At 36.4% G+C, this 22,614-nt stretch overlaps 1 protein-coding gene across 1 annotated transcript in view; it reads left to right on the plus strand.

Moving 5' to 3' along the window:
- The window catches only part of LOC150099733 (protein PRRC1-like), a 160,763-nt gene that overhangs the window by 97,942 nt on the left and 40,207 nt on the right, over positions 1–22,614 (plus strand). Inside the window, exon 5 of the mRNA XM_090403998.1 lies at positions 7,633–7,687. Within this exon, the coding sequence (XP_090260124.1) occupies positions 7,633–7,687 (55 nt within the window). The remainder of the gene's footprint in view (positions 1–7,632; positions 7,688–22,614) is intronic.

Consider the following 22,614-nt stretch of genomic DNA (forward strand, 5'->3'; position numbering starts at 1 on the left):
GTCAGCGAGGATCGAAGTTTCATGCCGAACCACGAGGACCTATCCAGGCAGAGCAGTTTCGCCCACATCGGCAAGAAGGTGATTCGTGAATGTAATCACTAGTTGGTCGTATCCGAAGACAACAGGCTAGTTCTAGTTCCATTGTATTCTTAACAAAGCTAGAGTGTAGAAAAATGTCTCACATATTATGTGATAGGACTTATTAACTGGTAGCAGGACTAGTATTTAATCCACTAGCTAATTGTTGTAATTCTAGAGGTGTGTTGTAGTAGAGTTTGATATTGAATTGTTGAGGCATGTCATAGACTAATAGCCTTAGAATGAATGTAATAATCTCTTGCATAATGTGTTAAATGAATGAGAGTAGGACAATCTTAAATCAGTATTGTCTTTTAAATGTGAGGTGTTGATTGTGGTGAGAATTTGTCTGATTAAATAGCGTTACATGCAAGTGTAACTCTACTAAAGAATGAATAAACATTCCTGTTTTCTTTACCTTATAAAATTGCCTGATCTCTGAATCAATGTACCACTCATTAAGGTTAGAGCCTGTACGAATTCAAACGCAGGGGATTAGCCCCGACTGTATTTAGAACAAGTTCATTGAGGGTTTGAAATTGGGTATATTAATAGCTAAATTTCAGAGTCATATGTTAGTCTGGTTGTTAACTCTCTGACAAGGAGGCTTCTCTTGTATAGGAAATAAGATGACGCATTTTTAACAAACAAATTTTTCTTAATTCTAAAAAGGAGTTAATTCCAGATTTGCATCCAAGAAAATTTGGCTCAAACCCAAGACATTCTCTTTGTTTGCTGAGATTTGCACACATATCCAATAGAAGGAGTGACCACAGAGAGGATAGAGTTTAGCTAAAGCAGATTGTAGTAGTAGTAGTAGAGGGGTTTAAATAGGACAAAATACTGTAAAAGCAAGAATTAATGAAAAGAGAGTTAAGACAAATATAATTAATAAGATACGTATATAACACTGTGCCTCTTTCATTTCTAACTGCTGACTTACAATTTAAGTGTATGCTGTCTATTGTTCTGCTGCTGAAATGAGTTTTGACTTTTCATTTTTTGCAGTTAATCATCTCCAAACAGGTGATGCATTCCAGATGTAATCATGCTTAAATTGTTAAAATTGTAATGGTTTTCCCCCCCCCCCTCTGATGGCTTCTGTATTTTTTCTTGTCAACTTTAGGTTTATTTACCCTGAAGAAAATATATCCCTTGGTGGTGAAACTGGTCAGTGTTTCCTTCTGTTTTTTATTTTGTCAATGTGCACTGATATACAGTACTTGAAGAAAGATTTAAATAAGCTTATACTGGCAAATGATAATGGCTGTCAATTCAATGTTAGTAAGTGTAAAGTCATGCATTTTGACATGATGAGATTTCCAATGGCATATTACATTGGTGTGATTATGTTACAAAAAATTGATGAGGCTAAGAATCTTGGAGTTATGGTGGCTAGAAATCAGAGGATAATTGCGATGTTGAAATGAATATTGACATGTGAGAATAAGGAAGTTATTTTGCCTCTTTACAAGGCCTTGATATGACTGCACCCAGACTACTGTGCATGCACAGATTTGGTCTTCTGGTTCGAAGGGAATAAAGAAGCTGTGGAAAGGGTGCAAAGAGGAGTAACAAAGATATCAGGATTATGAAATATAGGTTACAAGGACAAATTGTTATATTGACTCCAGAACACTGGTAAACAGGAGAAAAGGGGGGTGATGTGATAGAAGTCTATAAACTATATTGTTTATAGATAATTATTGGTGACATTCTAGTATTATTATATTACAATTAATGCCTTTAGACTTTTGAAATTAGTATTAATGAAATTGTTAATTTAATATTATTATACCAGTATGGTGTGAAGTGAAGGTTGATAGAATGAGATATTTGGTGGGGCATTGCTAGAGGCCAGGGAACGTAGAAGGTGGACACAAAGAAATCTATAGGCAACTTGGCTTAGTGAGCAAGCAAAGGGTGATCATTATGGATGATTTCAATTATAGCAATATTGATTGGAATGAAGAGATAGCATCAGCGAATAAGGAGAACAAATTTCCTGACTTCTTGAGGGATATCATCAGAGAATGTGATTGTGAGTGAAGTGTCTCATCTTCCCCTAGTTGGAGAGAGAGTGATCATGAAGTAATCGCATGGGTTACAGCCAGTCACATGAGCACTTCCTCTAAAGAAGGGATGTATGTGGAACTACAAGACTGGTGATTATGGAAACTTAAGAGACAATTGGAATTGGGAGCTATAGTGTAAACAGGAGAAAGAGGGGGGTGATGTAATAGAAGTCTATAAACTTCTGAATGGCTGTTATAGAATAGCATCTGATGAAATATTTTATTACATGGAAGGTGTGTAGAACACAAGGGGGAATCTGTGAGGTTAAGTTTGTGTGCAGTTAAGAAAGCATTAAAACCTAGATTTTCTTTCAGAACAGTTTCCCTGTTTGCAGTAGTGAGCACATCTGGTGTGAATGAGTTTAAGAGAAGGCATGACAGCTGGTGTGAGTGATATACAAGAGTGGTCTGAAAAGTTCTTGGCCTCAACCATAGATTGCAACATTATCGGCAAGATTTTTTTTTTTTTTCTAAGTTGGTACATCTGTCATAAGCATCCGTGTGAAACTGCAAGTCATTTTATCAAATAGTTTGTTTTATACAGCAGTCTGAAGCAAATGTGTTGTCTGTATCCCTTGAAATGGATAAAATTTAGTATCATGCGGTTATAAAATTCTTTGTAAAAGAAGGTTTAATGCCAAAAGAAATTCATTCGAAGTTCATAAATGTTTATGGGCACTCTTCTCCTTCATTTTCAACAATTAAGAAATGGGCTGCCTAGTTTAAATGTGGCTGTACCAGCCTTGAAGGTGATCCACGTGAAGGACATCCAAAAAGTGTAACAACACCAGAAATCATTGATTAAGTGTATGATATGGTATTGGATGACCAGCAAGTCAAAGTGCGTGAAATTGCTGAGACTATATGCATTTCAAAAGAACGTGTGTAGGATATTTTTTTCATGAAGAATTGCAAATGAAAAAACTTTGCGCAAGATGGGTGCTGCGCTTTCTCACAGCAGATCAAAAATGCACTCGCATGAAAATGTCTGAACAGTGCTTGGAGCATTTTAACAAGAATAAAACTGATTTTGTGCGTCAATTTATTACTAGGTGAATCCAAGTCTCATCCCAGGGATGAGACTTGGATTCACCATTACACACCAGGATCCAAACAACAGCAGTCAAAACAGCGGACAGAAGTTCAGTGCCAAAGAAGACAAAGTTGGTTCCATCAGCAGTAAAGGTCATGGCATCGGTGTTTTATGATGCTAAAGGCATTTTGTCTATTAATTATCTTAAAAAGGGTAAAACAATAACCGGAGAATATTATTCCGATCTTTTAATGACCAGACAAAAAAATTCGTGCAAAAAGACCTAGTTTGCAGAAGAAAAAATCATCTTTCATCAGGACAATGCACCTGCCCACAAAGGTGTTTTGGCAATGGGAAAATTAAGGGATCTGCACTATGAATTGTTGGAACATCCACCCTATTTTCCAGATTTGGCTCCCTCTAACTTCTATCTTTTCCCAAAACTAAAACTCTTTCTTGCTTGTCATAGTTTTTCTTCGAATCAAGAGGTGATTGCAGCTGTACAGGGATATTTTGCAGATCTTACTGAGAATCACTACAAGGGTAGGATAATAGCACTGGAGCATTGCTGGAATAAATGTATTAGTCTTTCAACATTTTTATTTTTCAACACAATCTAGAGTGATTGTGTTGAAAAATAAAAATAATTTTGAAATTATAAATTTGTTTTTTCATTGTTAGGCCAAGAACATTTCAGACCACCATCATAAAACCTACCTCAATGAGTCCTTGACTCCCTGGATGTCTTGAATAATAATAGTAATAACCAATTAAAATCCAGTTTCTTGTAATTTATAAGTTAACATTGGTTTGAATTCTCTCTTGTATACTTTAGTTTAGCGTTTTGACTAATTTTTCTTATTTAATATAAATTTATTAAGTTGATTACCCAATACCAGCTTTTCTTATTCTTTTGTTCTACTTTTATACTTAATTTTTCATCTCCACTGAATTTTTTGTCTAAATTAATAGTAGTGTTTTACTTGTTCTATATCTATCGGTACTCTGTTCAGAACAATTGATATTTTCATAATTTCTCTTTTTATCGCCAATTTTTCATGCCAAGTTTGTTGAGCAGTTATTTAGTAAAGAATCCTGCAGATGTGTACAGGATTTATTTTGGAATATACAATAACATTATATAAAGAGATGTTATATATGAAGAGATGATGCAAGAAATAAGAAAACTCTCATTGACTATGTTATCGTTGATAGCAATGTTTTCCCATGGATTCAAAACACAGGAGCATGCAGGGGATTTGAAATTGGAAGTGATCACCATTTATTTTAGTGCAAGATCAAATTCATTATCATATTAAAAAGAAAAGTATGTAAAAAAGTTTTAAAACAAATCAAAGTTTAGCATTTTTCAGGAGTGAACTGTAGGCTCAAACACACAAGAAGAAATAAGTAACAACAAGAACCAAACATTGGAAATTAATTGACAGACACTGAAGAAAACAGCTTGATTCAGCCAAAGAGGAAAATGTAATGTAATGAAGTCTGCTAGGATAGAAAATTCAGAACACTCCATAATAGACTCAATAAGTTAAAGAGGCAGTGAAGGAAAAGAAGAAAGCATGTCAAAAATTCCTGGCAAGTAAGTTAGCTTGTGATCTAAAAGAGTATAGAGAAAAATGTTAGAAAGGGAACAGAGTTGCTTCCTTATGCTGTGGATTCCTGTCAATTGAGAGCAGAACATATGTCAACTCTGTGCTCACCTCCATCAACATCTACAACAGTTCACATAGGTTCAGCAGTCTAAGTACTACAGCTGAACATGGAAGGTTTAAGATATAGTAAATGCCAGGTTTGGGGAAAACTGCTTCTCTGAAAGAGAGCATTGACATAGTTATTGTAATATCCCATAAAATGTATGAATGTGCCACACATGCAAGAAACACTATCACTGGAATATCACTCTGCTCACAGGAACTAGAACAAACCCATGATATATATCAGCAATAACTTAAAATAATAAATGTTTATAAACTTCCCAGTACATCATGCCCACAGTCAGTTTTACCCGTACATGACCACCTCACAATATATACAGATGATTTAATAGTTACCATACACAGTGGTAATATAAGAATAGTGATTAATATAAAAGGCCCTGGTATATGGTAGATATTAATAATTTGCAACTTTTCTTTAGCAGCTAAGCATCTTCCATTCTGGACACTGGAATATTGACACCAATTCTGATTTATGTTTTGACACTACTGACGGACTGATGCCAGTCCCTGTAACTCGACAAACACTTCCCAGCTTTGTAGGCCTGTGAGTCCTGTTAACCTTACTGATGAGATGGAACTTCTGCAAGGCAAATTGAATTATCTTTATGAGGAAACTCAGTGATGTACTGTTCATTAAGCCCAAACCAAACAACTATGAAAGACTTGTAGGAATGGCCTTCTTTGCAGACCAACACTACATCCAGGATACTGAAAGGAATATGTTCCCTGTTGAAATGCAGACACACTTGTGATCTCATTTTATGACTTAGGACCTCCAGACCAGCATTACATGCCATATCCACAACATTTCAAGTGAAACTCTACGTTCTGTGGTTGAGCATGTGATTTTGTGATTTCACCATGTTGCCAACATGCTGAAATTGGAGTTTTTGGATGTATCATTCAAGAGCTTGCATTGGGAGGCCATTAGATCTTCTGATGTGACCAAGCCAAATAAATTGTTTCCTTCAAATCTTAGTTATGATAACTCTTGGACTGGTGAAATAACTGATTCTTCAAAATTTGTGACATTATCAGTGTATGGTATCTTTAGGGAGGACAGCATGTCAAACATGTTGTTGTGTAATCACACAGCGCACCATGTGTACCTTCCTTTTGTGACATTTTGAATTACCTCATGGTATTACAGTTCCATGTATCGTCCTAGTGGCAACTTTTAGAGCTAACGTTGGTTTTTCTGTAAAATTACAATTTTAATTCTAACCTATTTTAGAGTTGGAGTTAAGGTCACATCTGTTATGGCAAATCTGGAAGCTTTATCTGCAATTAACCAATTGGCCAAATAGACTAACCTAGTTGGCTGAGTTCCCACAGCCCATCACTGTAACCAGCTGGCTGTGGGTTTGATTTTTCCGCCATGGGCATGCATGTTTTTGCTTGTCCTCAAGTGATCTTCATGTCAATTCAATAAGCAAGGAAGTGATTGTGAGATCACTTCCTTGTTTATTGAATTGACATGAAGTGGCTTAAAAAAGTTCTGTGCTTGGTCTCCAGAGCAAGTTTTCCAGATTGTACAAAAAAAAAAAATAATAATAATAATAAGACAGAAAAAGAAAAATATAATAATTAGAAAAAAAAAATTTCTATCCCCTCACAGCAGCACTAATGGACTATAGCTTTGGAACCTTTTGTTGATTGGGAGTCAGAAAAGAGCGGAAAAAAAAGTTGTTTTGACTGCAGCAATGATTGCATTTGTTCTCTAAATGGAACACGGAATGCAGTTTTTGGATGTACTTTCCACTGCTTTTCAGTAAAGATTGAGTGACTTCTCTTCTTCCCATAGTCCACAAAGGACTGTCAAGTAGATATCAGGAAATATTCCTCGCAGAAATCTTCCACACAGTCCTTGATTGACACTTAGATTTCAGCTCTGTAAAAAAAAACACCCATCTATTTTTTTATATTATCTATCCAGTTATTCTAGGATGCCCCCCCCCCCCTCTCTCTCTCTCCCTCTCTCTCTTTTTTTTTTTTTTTTTTTTTTTTTTTTTTTGAGTTCCTTAAATAATTCTTTCAAGAATTATTTAATCATGAGTAGGGAAAATGGTTATCGCAAAATTGAACACTGCATTTAATAGCAGGTCATACCAAAAATCAAGACCTAGTATTTGTGTCTGAAATTGGTAACAATATAGCATTTTGCACTCTTTTGCTTGGATTCCAGAATTATGTTTGCATTCTAGGCTTAAGTTGAGATCTCCCTCATATGGAGGTTGCAGAATTTTTCCACTCAGAAATTGTTTTTTCCACAAAACAGGCATACCAGCAAGAAGAACATATGCAATTTATAGACATAATAATACACAATAGCTCCTCATAGCCTTAGTTGCTCAGACATTTTCTAAAAAACAACCACCTTTGGAATCTCCAACCTATGTTTAATTTAATATACTGTAATTTCAAGCAGTTCAGTTCTAGTTAGTTATATAGTCAAATAATTATATTATTTGTATTATCATTTGAATACAGTCAACTCTCACTAAAGCAAACATGTATTCTCACTGTAATGAATTCATACTATCACTAACAAACTTCAAGTCCTACCCATATCAATAATATTATTTTAAAAGAAATTATCTATTGCAAACCTTGTACTGTAACAGATTGCCCTTGGGCTTACATGCTTGCTATGACAGTTGACTGTATCATTAAACAAAACAAAGTTAATTAAGAGTTTTAATTACAGAATTCAGTGGATACCATGATAACTACTTTGGACCCTGGAATGAAAGAATTTATATGTGAGTATAATAGTCAAGCTTTAGTTACTAACAGTAGCAAGTGAGTTGGTCTTCTTTCCTACATTGTTTAATTTCAATGTTAGGAATTTGTAGGAATAGTTACATATTACTGCATTATTTTTTAAAGATAGTTGAATACTAGGTAAAGTACTGAAACATTTTTAAATAATGTTTCAGTAAAATTGAATCATATTAACAGAATGAGAGCTAACTCAAAGTATTTCAAAGGATGAATTTAAGCTTTGTGATTACTAAACATCAAACAGTTGATGATTAGGTGGAATTTCCATTGAATTTTGCTAGCATCTACAGTAGGTCTAAGTAGAACGCCCTCATTATGAATTTTAGGGGTACCATATATATTGCTAAATTATGAGTTAAATGGATAACTTACACTACTAAAACCTCAAGTCAAAGACATTTTTGTATGATTGAAGGGAGTAATTGGGAATTTAGGAAAAAATAGCAATATCAAATTGCATTCTGTTATATATGGAAATGTTATGGGTAAATTCAGAGAAAATGGCAAGACTAATAATAATGATAAAAAATAGTTGCAGAATAATAACACTTATGTAAGGAAAATGTTTGTTTATTGCATACAAAAATTTTGGTTAAGCTTCATAGCCATTGTAAGTGAAAAGAAACAAATTAGAACAACACTTGAAATCTAAGTGCATGTATGACAATATATGCTATTAATTGGGTCATGTAATTTGAAGCTCCTGTAAGATAGGCATTTTTTTTTTTATTTATTCAGTAATTTTTTTTTTTTAGATTAGTGATTTTTACTATATTACTGTGGTTTTTACTGATTTTATTGTATTTAGTATATTTGCTAATACAGGGTGTTCGGGATAAATTTGACAGTTTCGTAAGGAAAAAGAAAATCTTCTTTGTATCTATTAAATTTAATGAATTGACAAAAAAACATTACAGGCAGAGTTAATTACAATACTATCAACAAGATTTACTCAAAATAACCACCATTAGCATCGATCACAGCTTCAATTCTGCTTCGGAACCTCGAACAAGCTGATGCTACAGTCTCCCTGGGAAGGGCTGCAAAAACTGTTTTAATTTTATCCATTAACTGGGCTTTTGTATTACTGGAAGTGCGATTGGTGTCTTTTTCAACTGTGCCCCATACAAAATAATCCATGGGGTTAAGGTCTGGGGAGTTTGGAGGCCAAACATTTGGACTGGTGAAGTCGTAGAAATTTTCAGACAACCATTTTTGACTTTTCCCAGAGGTGTGGCAAGGGGCCGAATCCTGCTGCCATACATACGGCCTACCATTGGCTACCCTTGTTATCCAGGGCTTGACTACAGTTAGCAACTCCACGAACAAAGCCCGAATTCCAATGCCAGGGTTCTTCAACACCTGTTCCTGCAGATTTGCGAGGAATTCTGCTGTACGAACGCAATCAGATCGTCTGCTAGGGATCTTTCTTCTTGCTACATCCTCGTAGTCACCATTGCAAGTCTCTAGTTCATGCCTGATTGTTTTTACTGTATTCAGGGAGCATTGGGCAGCAGTCGTAATATCCTTATTTTGATGGCGGGCACGAATCATCATGATACAAGTGGGTTCCAGCTATCCATCCTTTCTGACATCTTGTATATGAATGAAGAAGGGTCCAAACTTTTAAATGAAGAGAAGTGTGTGTTAATACATGTAACTTATGGAAAAATATAATTAATTATAAATATGTCAAATTTATCCCGAACACCCTGTATTTTAAGTCATTGTTAAATGAATTTTTAAAGATACCTATGGCATAACTATAAAACAATAAAAATTACACAATAACCACAGGAATAAACTTTAATTAAAAAAAAATACAAATATAAAACATACAACTATTGTGGTTATCATCTAATTTTTGTTGTTTTATTGTTAAATTAAGATACTTATGAAAGATGGCACCAAAAACCAATCAGAGCAGTAGAGCATCATTAAAAGCTAAGGATAACGATAATGTGGAACCTGGAAACAAGAACCTTTTATATCGATGACAAATGAAGAAAACATGAAATTTCCAGGTTAAAAGGAATTATTAGAAAATCATCCTGGGAGTTAGAGAAAGCAGAGAGAGAGAATCTAGAAATGACACTCATGAGAATGCTATTTTTTGCCCCATGGAAAATGTATTGCATGGAAAACTAAACTGGAATATGAAAAGAAATTGGCTATGCTTTGAGGGTAGCTGAAAAAAGTTTTATCATTATGCCACAAGTATATCTCAAGGGCTTACTTTAATGAGTATGGAAGTGGCAAACCCAAGGTACCTGATTCTGGACCATGCGTTACTGCATGTAATATACATTGTTATATTATCTGTAGACTGGTACCTACCCTTTTTTCTTTTCCTCTTGCTCCTTCCCCCAAATGCTATTAGAGTATGTGGGCTAGGGGTGAATCTTTCCTATTTTACTATTTCTTTTTCTTATGCAGCAGGAGTCTGCCTTCTCTCCCAGGTATTTATACCTAGGAGGCTAAAGACACCTTTGGTCTCCTAGGTGTAGCATGGGATGAATTGGGATCAAAACTCCCCAGATATGTGGAAGGGGCCTCTGCCCTACCACTTTTTTTTTTTTTTGCATGCACTGACTTTACTCCAAAATCCTAATATGTTTGTGCTCTATAATACATCTCATGCTGTATCATTTTTTACACAGAATAATCAGCCATGTTCAGGGCTTAGGCAGAGGATCCTGTTCAAGAAGTATATTAGTCTCCAACACAAAATCACTGTTACTGTGAATGAGGAATACAGAAAGTATGGGATTAATCTCAGATGTGAACTTTATATCAGCACTGGGTCTACAGAGGGATACACTGGTTGTTGTTTGTAAAGAGATGGAAAGGTATAAAATTGACATCCTGGGAATTACAGAAACCAGATGGAATGGAGAGGGTTACTTCAAAAGACAGGATGATAAGTTAGTTGTTTATTCAGGAGCTGACTCAAAGCATCATGGGATAGCTGTGATACTGAAAACAGTTCAGGGAAGAACCCTTCTTAGTTATAATCCCATTAATGACAAGATACTTTGTATTAGACTTAAGGCCCATCCCGCCAATATGTCAATCATGGCAATTTATGCACCCCACACAGATAAATCTGACGAAGAGAGTGAAGAATTCCATGAAAACTTACAGATTGTTTTGGACTGCCTACTAATGAGAGATGTACTTCATACCTTAGGGGACTTTAATGCAAAAGTGGGAAGGAGTGTGGCATGTTTGGTCTGGGTGAATGTTACACCCATGGTAAAGACAGTTGGAATTTCCCATGCTAATAGATTAGTTATTACCAATATCTGCTTCCAGAAGCACCCCAACAAACTTATACTTGGATATCTAACATTGATATTGATAGGTCAAGGCACCAGATTGATTACATCCTGGCTCTCCAGTGGTGGAAGACCAGCATCTTCGATGTGCATACTTGTCCAAGAGCAGACTGTGGTACTGACCATCAGCTAGTAAGAGCCAAAGTAAGAATGTGACTCTAAAAACCTTCCAAGTCAGTCTCATCCCTTAGGGCTGAATGTCACAGAAGGACACTGCAAAAGTTATGTTTTCAGTTTTTCTTCTGTTTCTCAAAGTATAGTCAAGTCCTAAAACATCTAATATGTGTAATTAATTGTTAATAAGCTTTTGTTGTGTAAAACTTTTATGTACCACTACCTCTGATGATGTAAGTCTTACAATGCACAAAACTTGTCAGGTTTTAATTGTTTATTTTTAATAAACTCCTTATATTACTATGTGGTCTCAATACCGAAAACTTCCTACAGAAGAATATCAAGTTTTTTAGAGGCTATGGATATATAATATGTTTATGTAAGAATAAGCTCTATGTGAATGTCATTCCAAAGAAAACTGATCATGAAAGGAAATCCGAACATTATCAAAAGTAAGATTAAGTGAAGTAATTCTGGGTAATAAGACATGATTGCATTTTACTAGCACTCAGATTCATTAAGTTGTCCTCATACCACTTAAGAATGATGAGATCAGTGTTGAAGAAAATTGGTTATGGAATGTCTTCAATCATTTTAGTGCTATAGGTTCCTCAGATGAAGAAGAGGAATGGAGAGTATCAATGTTGGTGTCAGTAACACTATAAAGTTTGAAATGATAGACAGAAGGTAATTGATGTACAAGACAACGAATGTGGGTGCGAGTTCAAATATATTCCAGCATTGATGAAGAAATATGAGAGGAAGATGATATCTTGCTGAGAAGACTGTGATGATACACACAATCAAATCCCTTAGAAATATCGAGAACAACCACATGAGTTTGTTTCTTCAGATCTTTTCGTTACCTATATTCAAAGTTGGGTAAGGTTAGTGAGCTGGTTTGCTCTAGAACATAACAGAATCTACATCGATTGCTAATTAACTGGGCGGTCTTCAGATAGTGAAGCAGCTGATTGTTGATGATTTCTATCACTTTCCCTTGAGTTGAGAGTAATTATTATTATTACGTGACACTTCCAGGGAGTCCAAAGACTCATCGAGAGACACCTATTCTACAACCCTATGTCTCTATCACTCGCAATCCACCAACTACAATGAACCGCAACTGACATCATTATCTATATCTACCGCCCCGCCACCACCACCGCCACTAGTATTTTCACAGACAATCACAAATATCCATGCTCATGGCAGGATTCAAACCTGCAGCCTTTTGGCTGGAGAGCTGATACGCTAACCACTTGGCCACCCAGGCTGGCAATGGGATGATAGTTTGAAGGCTTGCTTCCATCATGGGGATAGATGACACATGATTATTACAGCTTACAATGGGCCACAGGATGGGTGTTAATTCTGGAGTACAACTGGAGGAATACCATCTTAACCACGAAACATATTAGTATCAAGACTAATTAGCGCTTTTCCTGATGTCCTGCAGAAGATCAGAGAAGACAGTTGTTGTAGAAGGTGATGTACTTTGTGTATACACTAGTTGGTGGAAAAGAAAGGGCTGATGCCAAGAAATCTGCAGTGTCTTTTGGTGATGGTACCAACAGGAGGTGAGAAAGGTGGAAACAAGCAAGGGTAGAGGTTATGCTCAAGAGCTTTAACAAGAGATCAGATTTGACTTCCAGTTTAGCAAGAGGCAAGCTTATTGCATTTTGCCCATATGTGAAGTGTTCTTTGGATTTGTTGATGTTTTTCTTGCACTTCAGATAGTGTAGGCTTAGTGAGAAGCTGGAATTTTTGACTTGAGCCACTGAAGATATATGCTGTATTTTTATCATGGGCTGCAAAGGCAATTTTTAAGTGGGCCTTCAGTACACATTCCTTACTGGAATGTGGACTGAAGGCCCACATTCCAGTAAGGATTTCAGTTATTTGATCAGAGCAGAAGCAGTTATCTGACCATGGAAAAAATGCATAGAAATCTCAGAGGTCATCCCATTTGGCAATGTTGCCGTGCCATATGGCTTTGAGGAGATCACTTTGTAGAAAAGGAGGGTGTGGATTAGATTTGCAGTGTTTTCAGGAGAAGAACAGACATGTGCAGTATATTTGTAGGGAGACATGATTAAGTAGAGATCCAGAGTAGCATAAAAGTGATGAGGACTGTCTGGTATTCTGGTTGTAGATTTACTATTTGTTTTGAATCATTTGCTATCATTCATGATCTGATTTCTCTTCTGGCTTGATCTGTGAATTTAGAGAGAGAGAAAGAGAGTGTTATGAATGGTCTTCTAAGAAGATAATCTCACAGGTTTGAGTAATTACTGTATGAAATCTTTTTTTACAAATAGTTATGGTCAGTGGTTGTCCTGAATTAGGAAAGCTGTAAAGGCTGTAAATCAGAATTATAAAGTCAGGAAAGTCATCTTGGGATGACTTTCCTGACTTTATAATAGCAGATCAAAAGCCAGGAATTCCAGGTGTAATAATCTTAGGCAAGAAATATCTGATTTGACAATAGTGCACATTCCTCCCTTTTTACAGAAGGCATCATGCAGGATGTTGTTAACATTACTGAGATGAACTGTAGTTATGCAGGTAAGCCAGTTGTGTATAGTTAGAAATAGCAAATCAGATTTTGATGCCTGTATGTGGTGTGGTGGCTTGATATAATTTTTTGTATTGATGACATGAATGTCAAAATTGACTGTATTTTTTATTGGATAAAGTTTTGGTTATTTTGGCTTTTTTTGAGCGTAGTTTTTTTTTTGTGGGAGATTTTTTTTAATATCCCACAAAAAAAAAAAAACATTGACATTAGCGTTTGTTTAGTTATCTTTCATGTTGGAGTTAGTGGAGGAAGCTTACAGCGGGTGTATGCAATTGAGGTGAGGGAATTATGCACCTATTCCTACACAGGGAGTGCTGAGACTTCGAGTATAGCCTCGGCACTGCTACTTTGCATGCTGCTCAGACTCCCCAGGCACAACCTTGCAGAATAAGTAGTACTAGCAGATCAGGAAGCCTGCACCAGATGCATTGCCATTGGGTTCAGTTGCTTGTACTGTCTAGCAGTCATCTTTACTATACTCTGGCTTTCCAATTCATTAATAATGGTGTGTTCAGCATATCTAGCAAGCTCATCATACATACTGCATATGAGAGGTGGGGGGGGTAAACCAGAGATCCTACTCTGGAGATAAAACATGGCCGTAGTGTTTCACTGAGTAATGAAAGACATCTACCACCTGGAGGTCTAGTCAGTATTCCTTGCCACTAGGAAAGATATGGTGTTCTTGCAAATTCTTTGAAAATATCTTTATATTGTCACACTTGCTTAGCATTTAGGAACATGCACATTCTTGGTCTGCTTTTGGGTCGTTTCCCTGCCATTTTCAATTCATTCGTCTCCCATTCATTTTAGTGATCATATCATCTGTTTACATGTTCTTGAATATTGATAATACTGAGTTCTTTCTGACACTTTCCTTTTTTAATATGGTTGTTGTCATTAGTGTTATCATTTCTCTTATTTTCCTCTATATTGCTTGTAATCCAGTTTCAGATCTGTCTGTTAAAATTGGTTTGAACATTCCTTTGTATGCTGTCAGCTTGTATTTTGGCTGATTTCTTCCCTCTTATATATATATATTTAGTCATCTGGCTTTCCATCATGGCAGCTTTGTCTTCTTATCTATTTTTATATATAATTTGCCATCTTAACATAAAATTGGGCCTAAATAGCTATTCATAATCTGTTTATTCCTGAGAATGCAGTTGTCTTTTGTGTCTGTTTTTATAGTTCATTTTTATTGTTAATAGCAAATTTGTGGAAAGAATTATTTCATTTTTGTAAAAGACTTTGGAAGACTTATAGCAGATTTAAGATATGGTTATTTGCATAAAGTAAACAGTTAAGCATATCTCCTATTTGAATATTAGGTTTTATACCATTTTTCTTAATATGGTCTATAAATAACAATGGAGACAGCAAATCCTGCTTATACCTCAATTAGCATTCCATCTTTATAATTTTTTCTTTATATTTTATATTCTTCATTTCTAACTCCACTTCGTAGTGGCAAAAGGTAAGGTTATGTACTTTAGGATGACAAGATTTCAAGCTGTATGATAAAGTGGTGATGAGAATCCAAGATGGTGATGGATCTGTGGAATTCCCTGCAAAGATAGATTGAAGATTTGTTTGTGGATTACGAAATTATATTGGCAGATGGATAAGCAGGTATGTGATAAAAAACATACTAAATGAGTTGAATAGAATAGATGCCGAAAAAAGTTTTCAATCCATGGCAAAGAAGATAGTCTTGGAAGTTGTGTAACAATGTAGCTAGTTAGCAAGGGCATGAGAAATAATTTTTGCTTGTAGGATGTTGAATGAGTGAAATGGGTTGCCAGAGGCCAAGAATGCTTTATGAATGGTTTCAATGGGAGATATGATGTGTGAATAATGGTTAGAGCATTCCTCTTGCAATAAGACATGGAGATACCTGTGTAATTGATTCATCTGTATGGATCACATTATGACAGAAAGTGGCATTACACCTGATATTAGAATATCAGGTATAATGCCACTTAGCAATATCAAACTTAGCTCTTTGCTTTATGCAGATGATGTACTTCTAAATACATCTAGTGCAAGTCTCCAGGATTAACTGAATCTTTAACTAAATTGAATAACAGTTGTAACAAATTTGTCATAAAAATCAGCAATAAAAAAACCAAAACTGTGAAAATAGGCAGGAACATAGAAAACTTCAGTTGTTTTCTGAATGGAGAGCCCATAGAACAAGTAAAATATTTCAGCTATTTGCCACAGTTTTTAGTTAAAATGGCAAGTTACATCTGGAAATAGACTACAGAATAAGTAAAGCTGGCATGGTGGGGAGCCAGTTGAATGAACTTATATGGAATAAGAGAAATTAGCCAAAAACACTCAACTGCTGTTAGAAATAAAGCACTGGATCAAAGATATGCAAATTCTTAGAAAAATTAAGGGCCTGAACAGATGGCATCAGTGGCAGAATCATATTAAAAATGATGACATTAGGAAGGAACTTGACATTGTTTGCATCAAGAATGCGTAAGCAGGGATAATCTAAGGAGGTATGGTCCCTTAAATCGAATAGGAGAGGAAATTTTGGCATCAAACATGGCAGGAAAAAGACTCAGAGGGCCACCAAGATCTAGATGGATTGATTTGGTCAGAAGTACCTTAGAAGAATGAAATGTTACATACAACAATATTGAAGTGCTGACAAGTAATAGACTAATTTGGAGGAGAATGGTTGATAGGAGACTATTAATAATGTAATCTTAATTGTCTCCTATGAAGGAAAGCTACTTGTACTTAGCTTTCCTTCATCTTTACTTGTATTCTCTAAGAGCACATGCTGACTTACTCCAAGAACATTTTAGATTATTTATTATTTTCATAGACTGCTGCTTCCATCATAAAGTTTTTTCCCCCTCTCATCTTTGCACATATTTTACCATTCAAGTTTATTAATTATTTTTTAGATTCCATCACTATTTTTTAAGCATATTGGATCTGTATATTTGATTCTACATTTCACATCTAACTTTTTGAACTATTTTTCTACTTCAAATTCACCTGTACATATCTTGGCCTATCTAAGACATCAGCAATAATGTAATAATTTCTTGTTTGTATGTATGTATGTGTGTCTTTATGTGAATTTATACACATTTTTATGTCTGAATGTGTTATCAGTAATGATAACACATCCTTTGTCTTGAGCAGAAATCTAATTTTCTCATTTTCCCTTCTGTATTTTTATTTCTCCACCTGTTTAGCACCATAAATGACCTGCTTTTCATTTTTATTTATATTAACTATCGTATGTAATGACTCAGTTCCTCATTACTTCCTAACCTTCCTTGAGATTATAGACACAAATAAGTGTTATTGTATTGTCTGACTTTTCCACTTTGAAATTTGCCTCCATTGCTGTTCTTGAATTGGCTCTCATTCAAGAAGTTTGTGGGATCACAATTTTTATAGTGATCCCACACATGAAAGGTAACAAGACCTACAATACAACAGTGCCATGTGTAGGCTAGTAGTTAAGGAGAAAGATGTAATCTGTTAATGTTTCTTTAAAAGTTGAGGATTGTACTCAGTGGGAAAATCAGTATGGGGGACACTGTTCCAAAGAACAGGTTGATGGAACAAAGGAAGATAAGTTTGTTTGGAGTTAACCAGTGTATGATGTTGACCAGTTGCTGCTTTAGTTCTTATGTGATTAGAAGGAAGTGAAGAAATGGTAGCACTCAATTCACCAAGCAATGTCCATGAAAGCATCTATGGAAAAGGCACAATGCAGAAACAGAGTGCCTGTGGGAAAGAGACTGAAGAAAGTTTGAGAGAGGAGCCTAAGTGGATTGTCGTCTTCTGTATATGAAGATACTTAGATTTTGGATGCACCACCCCAAAAGTGAGAGCAGTATTCCAAGGTTGGTCTGGTCTGGGACTTATGAAATGTTAGGAGTAGGTCAGGAGAGAAGTAATGTTTTAAACTAAATTAATTAGTTTTCATGGGTTGAGAAGGTACTTGATGTAATATTTTTGTGCCATTTTGTGTGATAAACTGGCTGTGACATTCAGTCCAAGAAGAGAAAGCTGATCTTGAAAGGATATTGGAACATGATCAAAAGTAAGTAGGCATGAAGTAGGATCTTTCTTGTGGGTAATAAGACAGGCCTGGATATTAATAGCATTGAAATTCAATAAGTTGTTTTCATCCCATTTGAGGACAGTGATGAGATCAATATTTAAATAATCAGTTACGAGGCTTCAATCGTTTGAATACTACAGGATTTCTCAAATGAAATGGGATTACTGACATGTGCAAAACTATGAGGAGGATGTGAAGTCAGAGAGAGAGAGAAGGTCCTTGATGTCAAGGAGAAAGAGTGTAGGTGAGGGAGTATGGAATCATAGGATATTCCAGCATTGATAAAGAAATCTGATGGGAGATTTTCTGATGGAAATAAAGGAATCTGATGGAAGCTGGCAATCCAGTCACAAAAGGCAGGAGGGAAACCATAAGATGGTAGCTCGCTCAGAAGGCCTCAATGCTAGACACTATCAGATGTTGGAGAAAATCTTTCCATGGCCTCTGTCCAGAGGTGAGTAAGGTCAGCATGCAGAAAGTTTGCTCTAGAATCTGGCAGAATTCATATTTCTATTATTATTGTTAAGAGAGACCTCCAGGAAGTCAGGAACTCGTCGGGGGAGGCCACATGCTACATGCAGCAGCTGTCGTACTTGTTCTTGAATTCATTCACACTACTTGCAACATCCAATGGCAATCCATTCCAATCATACACCACTCTCTGAGAGAAAAATCTAGATTTCATTCTCTTCTTAGCAGCATTCATTCTCAGCTTCCAAGGTTATTAGTGATTGCTAAGTAATTAATGGGTTTCAGATAGCAAAGCTGGTTTTTGATGACCATGCAAATGTTATAATGAGATAACAAAAAAAATGCATCAATTAAATTGTATTAGGAATGTTGTTAAAATGTTTAAGAATTTTTGTAAAAAATATCTGCAATTCATATTGAATAGAATAGTGCTTAGTCCAACCATAAATACGGTTACAACTTGAACAGCACATAAACGTTTAATCTATCAGTAAATCATTTACAGCTTTCAGCACATACAAACTACATGTATAATGTGCATATAGCAGCACTTAATGTTCATAGTGTCCCCTTTGCCTTCATGCATGCCCGAAATCTGTGAGGCCACATATTGATGGTGGCACATACAGCATCCAAACAAAAAACTGCCACTGCTCAATCCAAATCCATCTTCAGGTTGATGATACTTGCAGGCTACTCTGTCAAGCTCTGACCACAATTTGAAGTCCCATGAATTCAGATTGGAACTTCAAGATGGCCAATCAGATGGTGATATGTGGTCAGACATATTCGCTTCCAACTACTGTTGTGTGGTCCTCACCTTGCATGCAGGGTCCGAGTCCTTTTGTAAGGTCTAATGCCTACTGCGAAACAAGGTGGTGTTCAGGAGCCATACCACAGCTTCCAGCACTGTGTCTTGATACACTTTGTCAAAGTTCTTGACACCTTTCTCACAGAAATGCAACTTGGATACCATCGATATATCACCCCACCCCACCCCCCACCACCATACCATAATTGACATGAGGTGATGACCTCTGAATCCTGGATGCAACCATCTGGAACATATACCCAATCGATTTGTTGATTAAACAACTCTTCAGTGTGAAAATCTTCTCATCTTTGAAGAGGATATCTCTATGTCTATTGTTCATGTACTGCTGGAGAAGTGCCTTTGATTTTATCACCCTCTGCCACATAAGTTGCTGTGTTAGGAAGTGTCCAGCAGAACGATGATAGGCTCTCACTCCTAAGTCATCATTTAGTACATGGGAATTGTTCATCTCTTGTAACATCACTTTCTGCATTCTCACAGGATTATGGCAGAGGCGTGCCTTCACAACCCTTACAAGCTGTTTTGTCCTAATGCAGCATGGTCAACCTGTTCTTTAGCAGTCAGATATGTTGTTCTCTATCATTATAATGGTTAATAGTCCGATTCATAAACATCCTACTGATCCCGAGTGTTTTTAGCATGTTGAAAATAACAGGTGGCTGCATTCCAACCTTGTTAAGTGCTATTACAGCTACACGGTTCTCATAATCTCCTCATTGCATGTTAACCCATACAACTAGACAATTCTCTCTCTACTGATGTGAATGTTAACTGTGGGCAGTGAGTGGGGCATGTGTGTGTGGAACTTGTAGCAGTATTTATTGCAAGACTGTGTATTATCAAAGGTCAAAATGTTTTCATATTACATATCCAAGTATCTATTTCAAAGCTGACAAGAAAGGGTGACAATTTGAGACTTAGCTAACCAAATGGTATTCTATTTTACATACACTTTATGATGGTTTAGCATAATCCATTTATCATACTGGTTGAGGTACTTGTCAGTTATACAAAGTTTTCCTGTTTTTGTGAGGGGAGGGGAAACTAGGATACATATTTCAGCTAATGTTTCAAAAATTCAGCTAATGGAACAACCTCAAGAAAACTGAACTGTCCATTTACTATTAAAAAAGTATTGGTGGAAAAGAAGCAGAGCTAGCGATCATATGATCATTTGTCTGATCTCATGATCAGAGAAAGGATAAAGATATAGAATTCAACACTAAACAGAGATCATCTCACTGCTCTCACATTGGTAATCTTGAAAGTGAGAGCAATGTGATGATCTTTGTTTATTGTTAAATTCTGTATCTCCATCCTTTCTCTGATCATGAGATCAGATCTCTAGTGCTTGCTTAAAGAAATTGCATTATTATTTAGGTTCTCAGCTGCTTTTAGCTTAGTTTTAGTAACACTAAGTATGTGAATGTGGTTATTTTTTTTAATTTCTGTGCTAGCTCTGCTTCTTTTCCACCGTTACTTTTTTTAGTAGTAAAGTGACAGTTCAGTTTTGTTGAGGTTGTTCCATTAGCTGAATTTTTGACTATGTATCCTAGTTCTCCCTCCCCTCACAAAAACAGGAAAGCTTTGTATAACTGGCAGTATACCTCAGCCAGTATGATAAATGGGTTATGTTGGACAGTTTTAAAGTGTATGTAATACAGAATACTATTTGGGTAGCTAAGTCCCAAATTGTCAGTGTTTCTTGTCAGCTTTATGCAATATGAGAACTTTTTAACCTTTGATAATAGTATTTTTCAGTATGAACTGCAGATATTTTTTACAAATCTTGTTATGCATTTCTCCTAATACTATTTAATTGATGCATTTTTTTTTTTCATTATGACATTTGATAGCAGCACTTTACCTTTTATTTGACTTCAGCCATCAGGTGTAAAAATTCTTGTGTAGAGGCTTAAGTGCTGTGAGGACATTATGTTGGAGGTTTAATGGATTTTTTACAGCACTCAAAAAGAATTAAAATAGAATTTAATACTTCCTATATTTCGTCCTAGTCACTAGGACATATACGAGGATTACAAAGACAATTAATGTAACATGCACACAAAAACTTACAATACTAAGCCCAACCATGTGGGTGACAATAAAGTCCTATCTAGGTGGAGCGCCCTCTAAGGGCAGTTGTAGGTGGCCTGGAATGTAAGGTGGGACCTCTGGTGATGACTGTTTCCCAAATCTTCGGAAGCTTAATGCAACCGTATTTGTTAAGATTTGGTTGGTTTTTGAGAGCTGCTGCTGCTTCTAAGAAAAGTCTCTCTTTCTTGAATTTGCTGTGGTGGAGCATGGTGGTTTTCTTCTATGATACTCTGTGGGTGGTGTCCAAAACATGGTCAGCCAAGCCTGAATGGCCATAGTTGTGTTTAACGATGTACGACTTGTGTTCCTCTAGGCGGATGGATGCTGATCTGCTTGTCTGTCCAAAGTACGCAAGCTTACAGGAACAGGGTACTTTGTAAACTCCAGGCAGAGAGAGAGGAGGGAGCTGATCTTTCGTAGAACGGATAAGGGTAGCCAGTTTGCGGTAGGGCTTATATGCTGTGTGTAGGTTATACTTTTTTAGTATCTTGGCTATTTTTTCCGAAGTGCCACGGATGTAGGGTATGGTGATGGCATTTTTAAATTCTTGTTGACGAGAGGGACGGGGAATGGGGGAGGAATTGATTATTTTTTTGATGCTGTGTTCGCTGTAGCCATTGGAGAGGAAAGTTCTGTGTATGTGGTTAAGCTCAGTAGTGAGGGCGGTTCCACTGGAACAAAGATTGTGGGCTCTCTTGGTAAGGGTTTTAATGATGCCATATTGTTGTGAGGGGTGGTGGTGGGAGAGTTTGTGAATGTATCTGCCTGTGTGTGTGGGTTTTCTGTATACAGTGAAGGCAAGTGTATCATTAGGCAGGCGCGTGACTAAGGTGTCTAGGAAGGGTAAACAATTGTTCTTTTCCTTTTCCATAGTAAACTGGATTCTTGGATGTAGGCTATTGAGATGACCAAGGAAGGAATCTAACGTGTCTGGGCCATGAGGCCAAATAGAGAACACATCATCTACATATCTTAGCCAGATAGAAGGTTTGAGTGGGGCTGAGTCTATGGCTCGTTTTTCGAAATCTTCCATATAGAAATTGGCAAGGGGGAGCCCATGGCAGTTCCCTCTATCTGCTTGTAGATTTTGTTATTCCAAGCGAAATACCCAGAGTTGATGGCAAAGGAAAAGAGATCTAAGATGTCAGAGGGAAAAACGTTTTCTAAGACACTTTATCTCTCTTAGAAAACGTTTTTCCCTCTCACATCTTATATCTCTTTTCCTTTGCCATCAACTCTGGGTATTTCGCTTGGAATAACAAAATCTACAAGCAGATAGAGGGAACCGCCATGGGCTCCCCCCTTGCCAATTTCTATATGGAAGATTTCGAAAGACGAGCCATAGACTCAGCCCCACTCAAACC

This window comes from Typopeltis vanoorti, chromosome 14, assembly GCF_054136105.1.
Source record: "Typopeltis vanoorti isolate ZY-2024b chromosome 14, IOZ_Tvanoo_1.0, whole genome shotgun sequence".
In the NCBI taxonomy this organism is placed as follows: domain Eukaryota; kingdom Metazoa; phylum Arthropoda; class Arachnida; order Uropygi; family Thelyphonidae; genus Typopeltis; species Typopeltis vanoorti.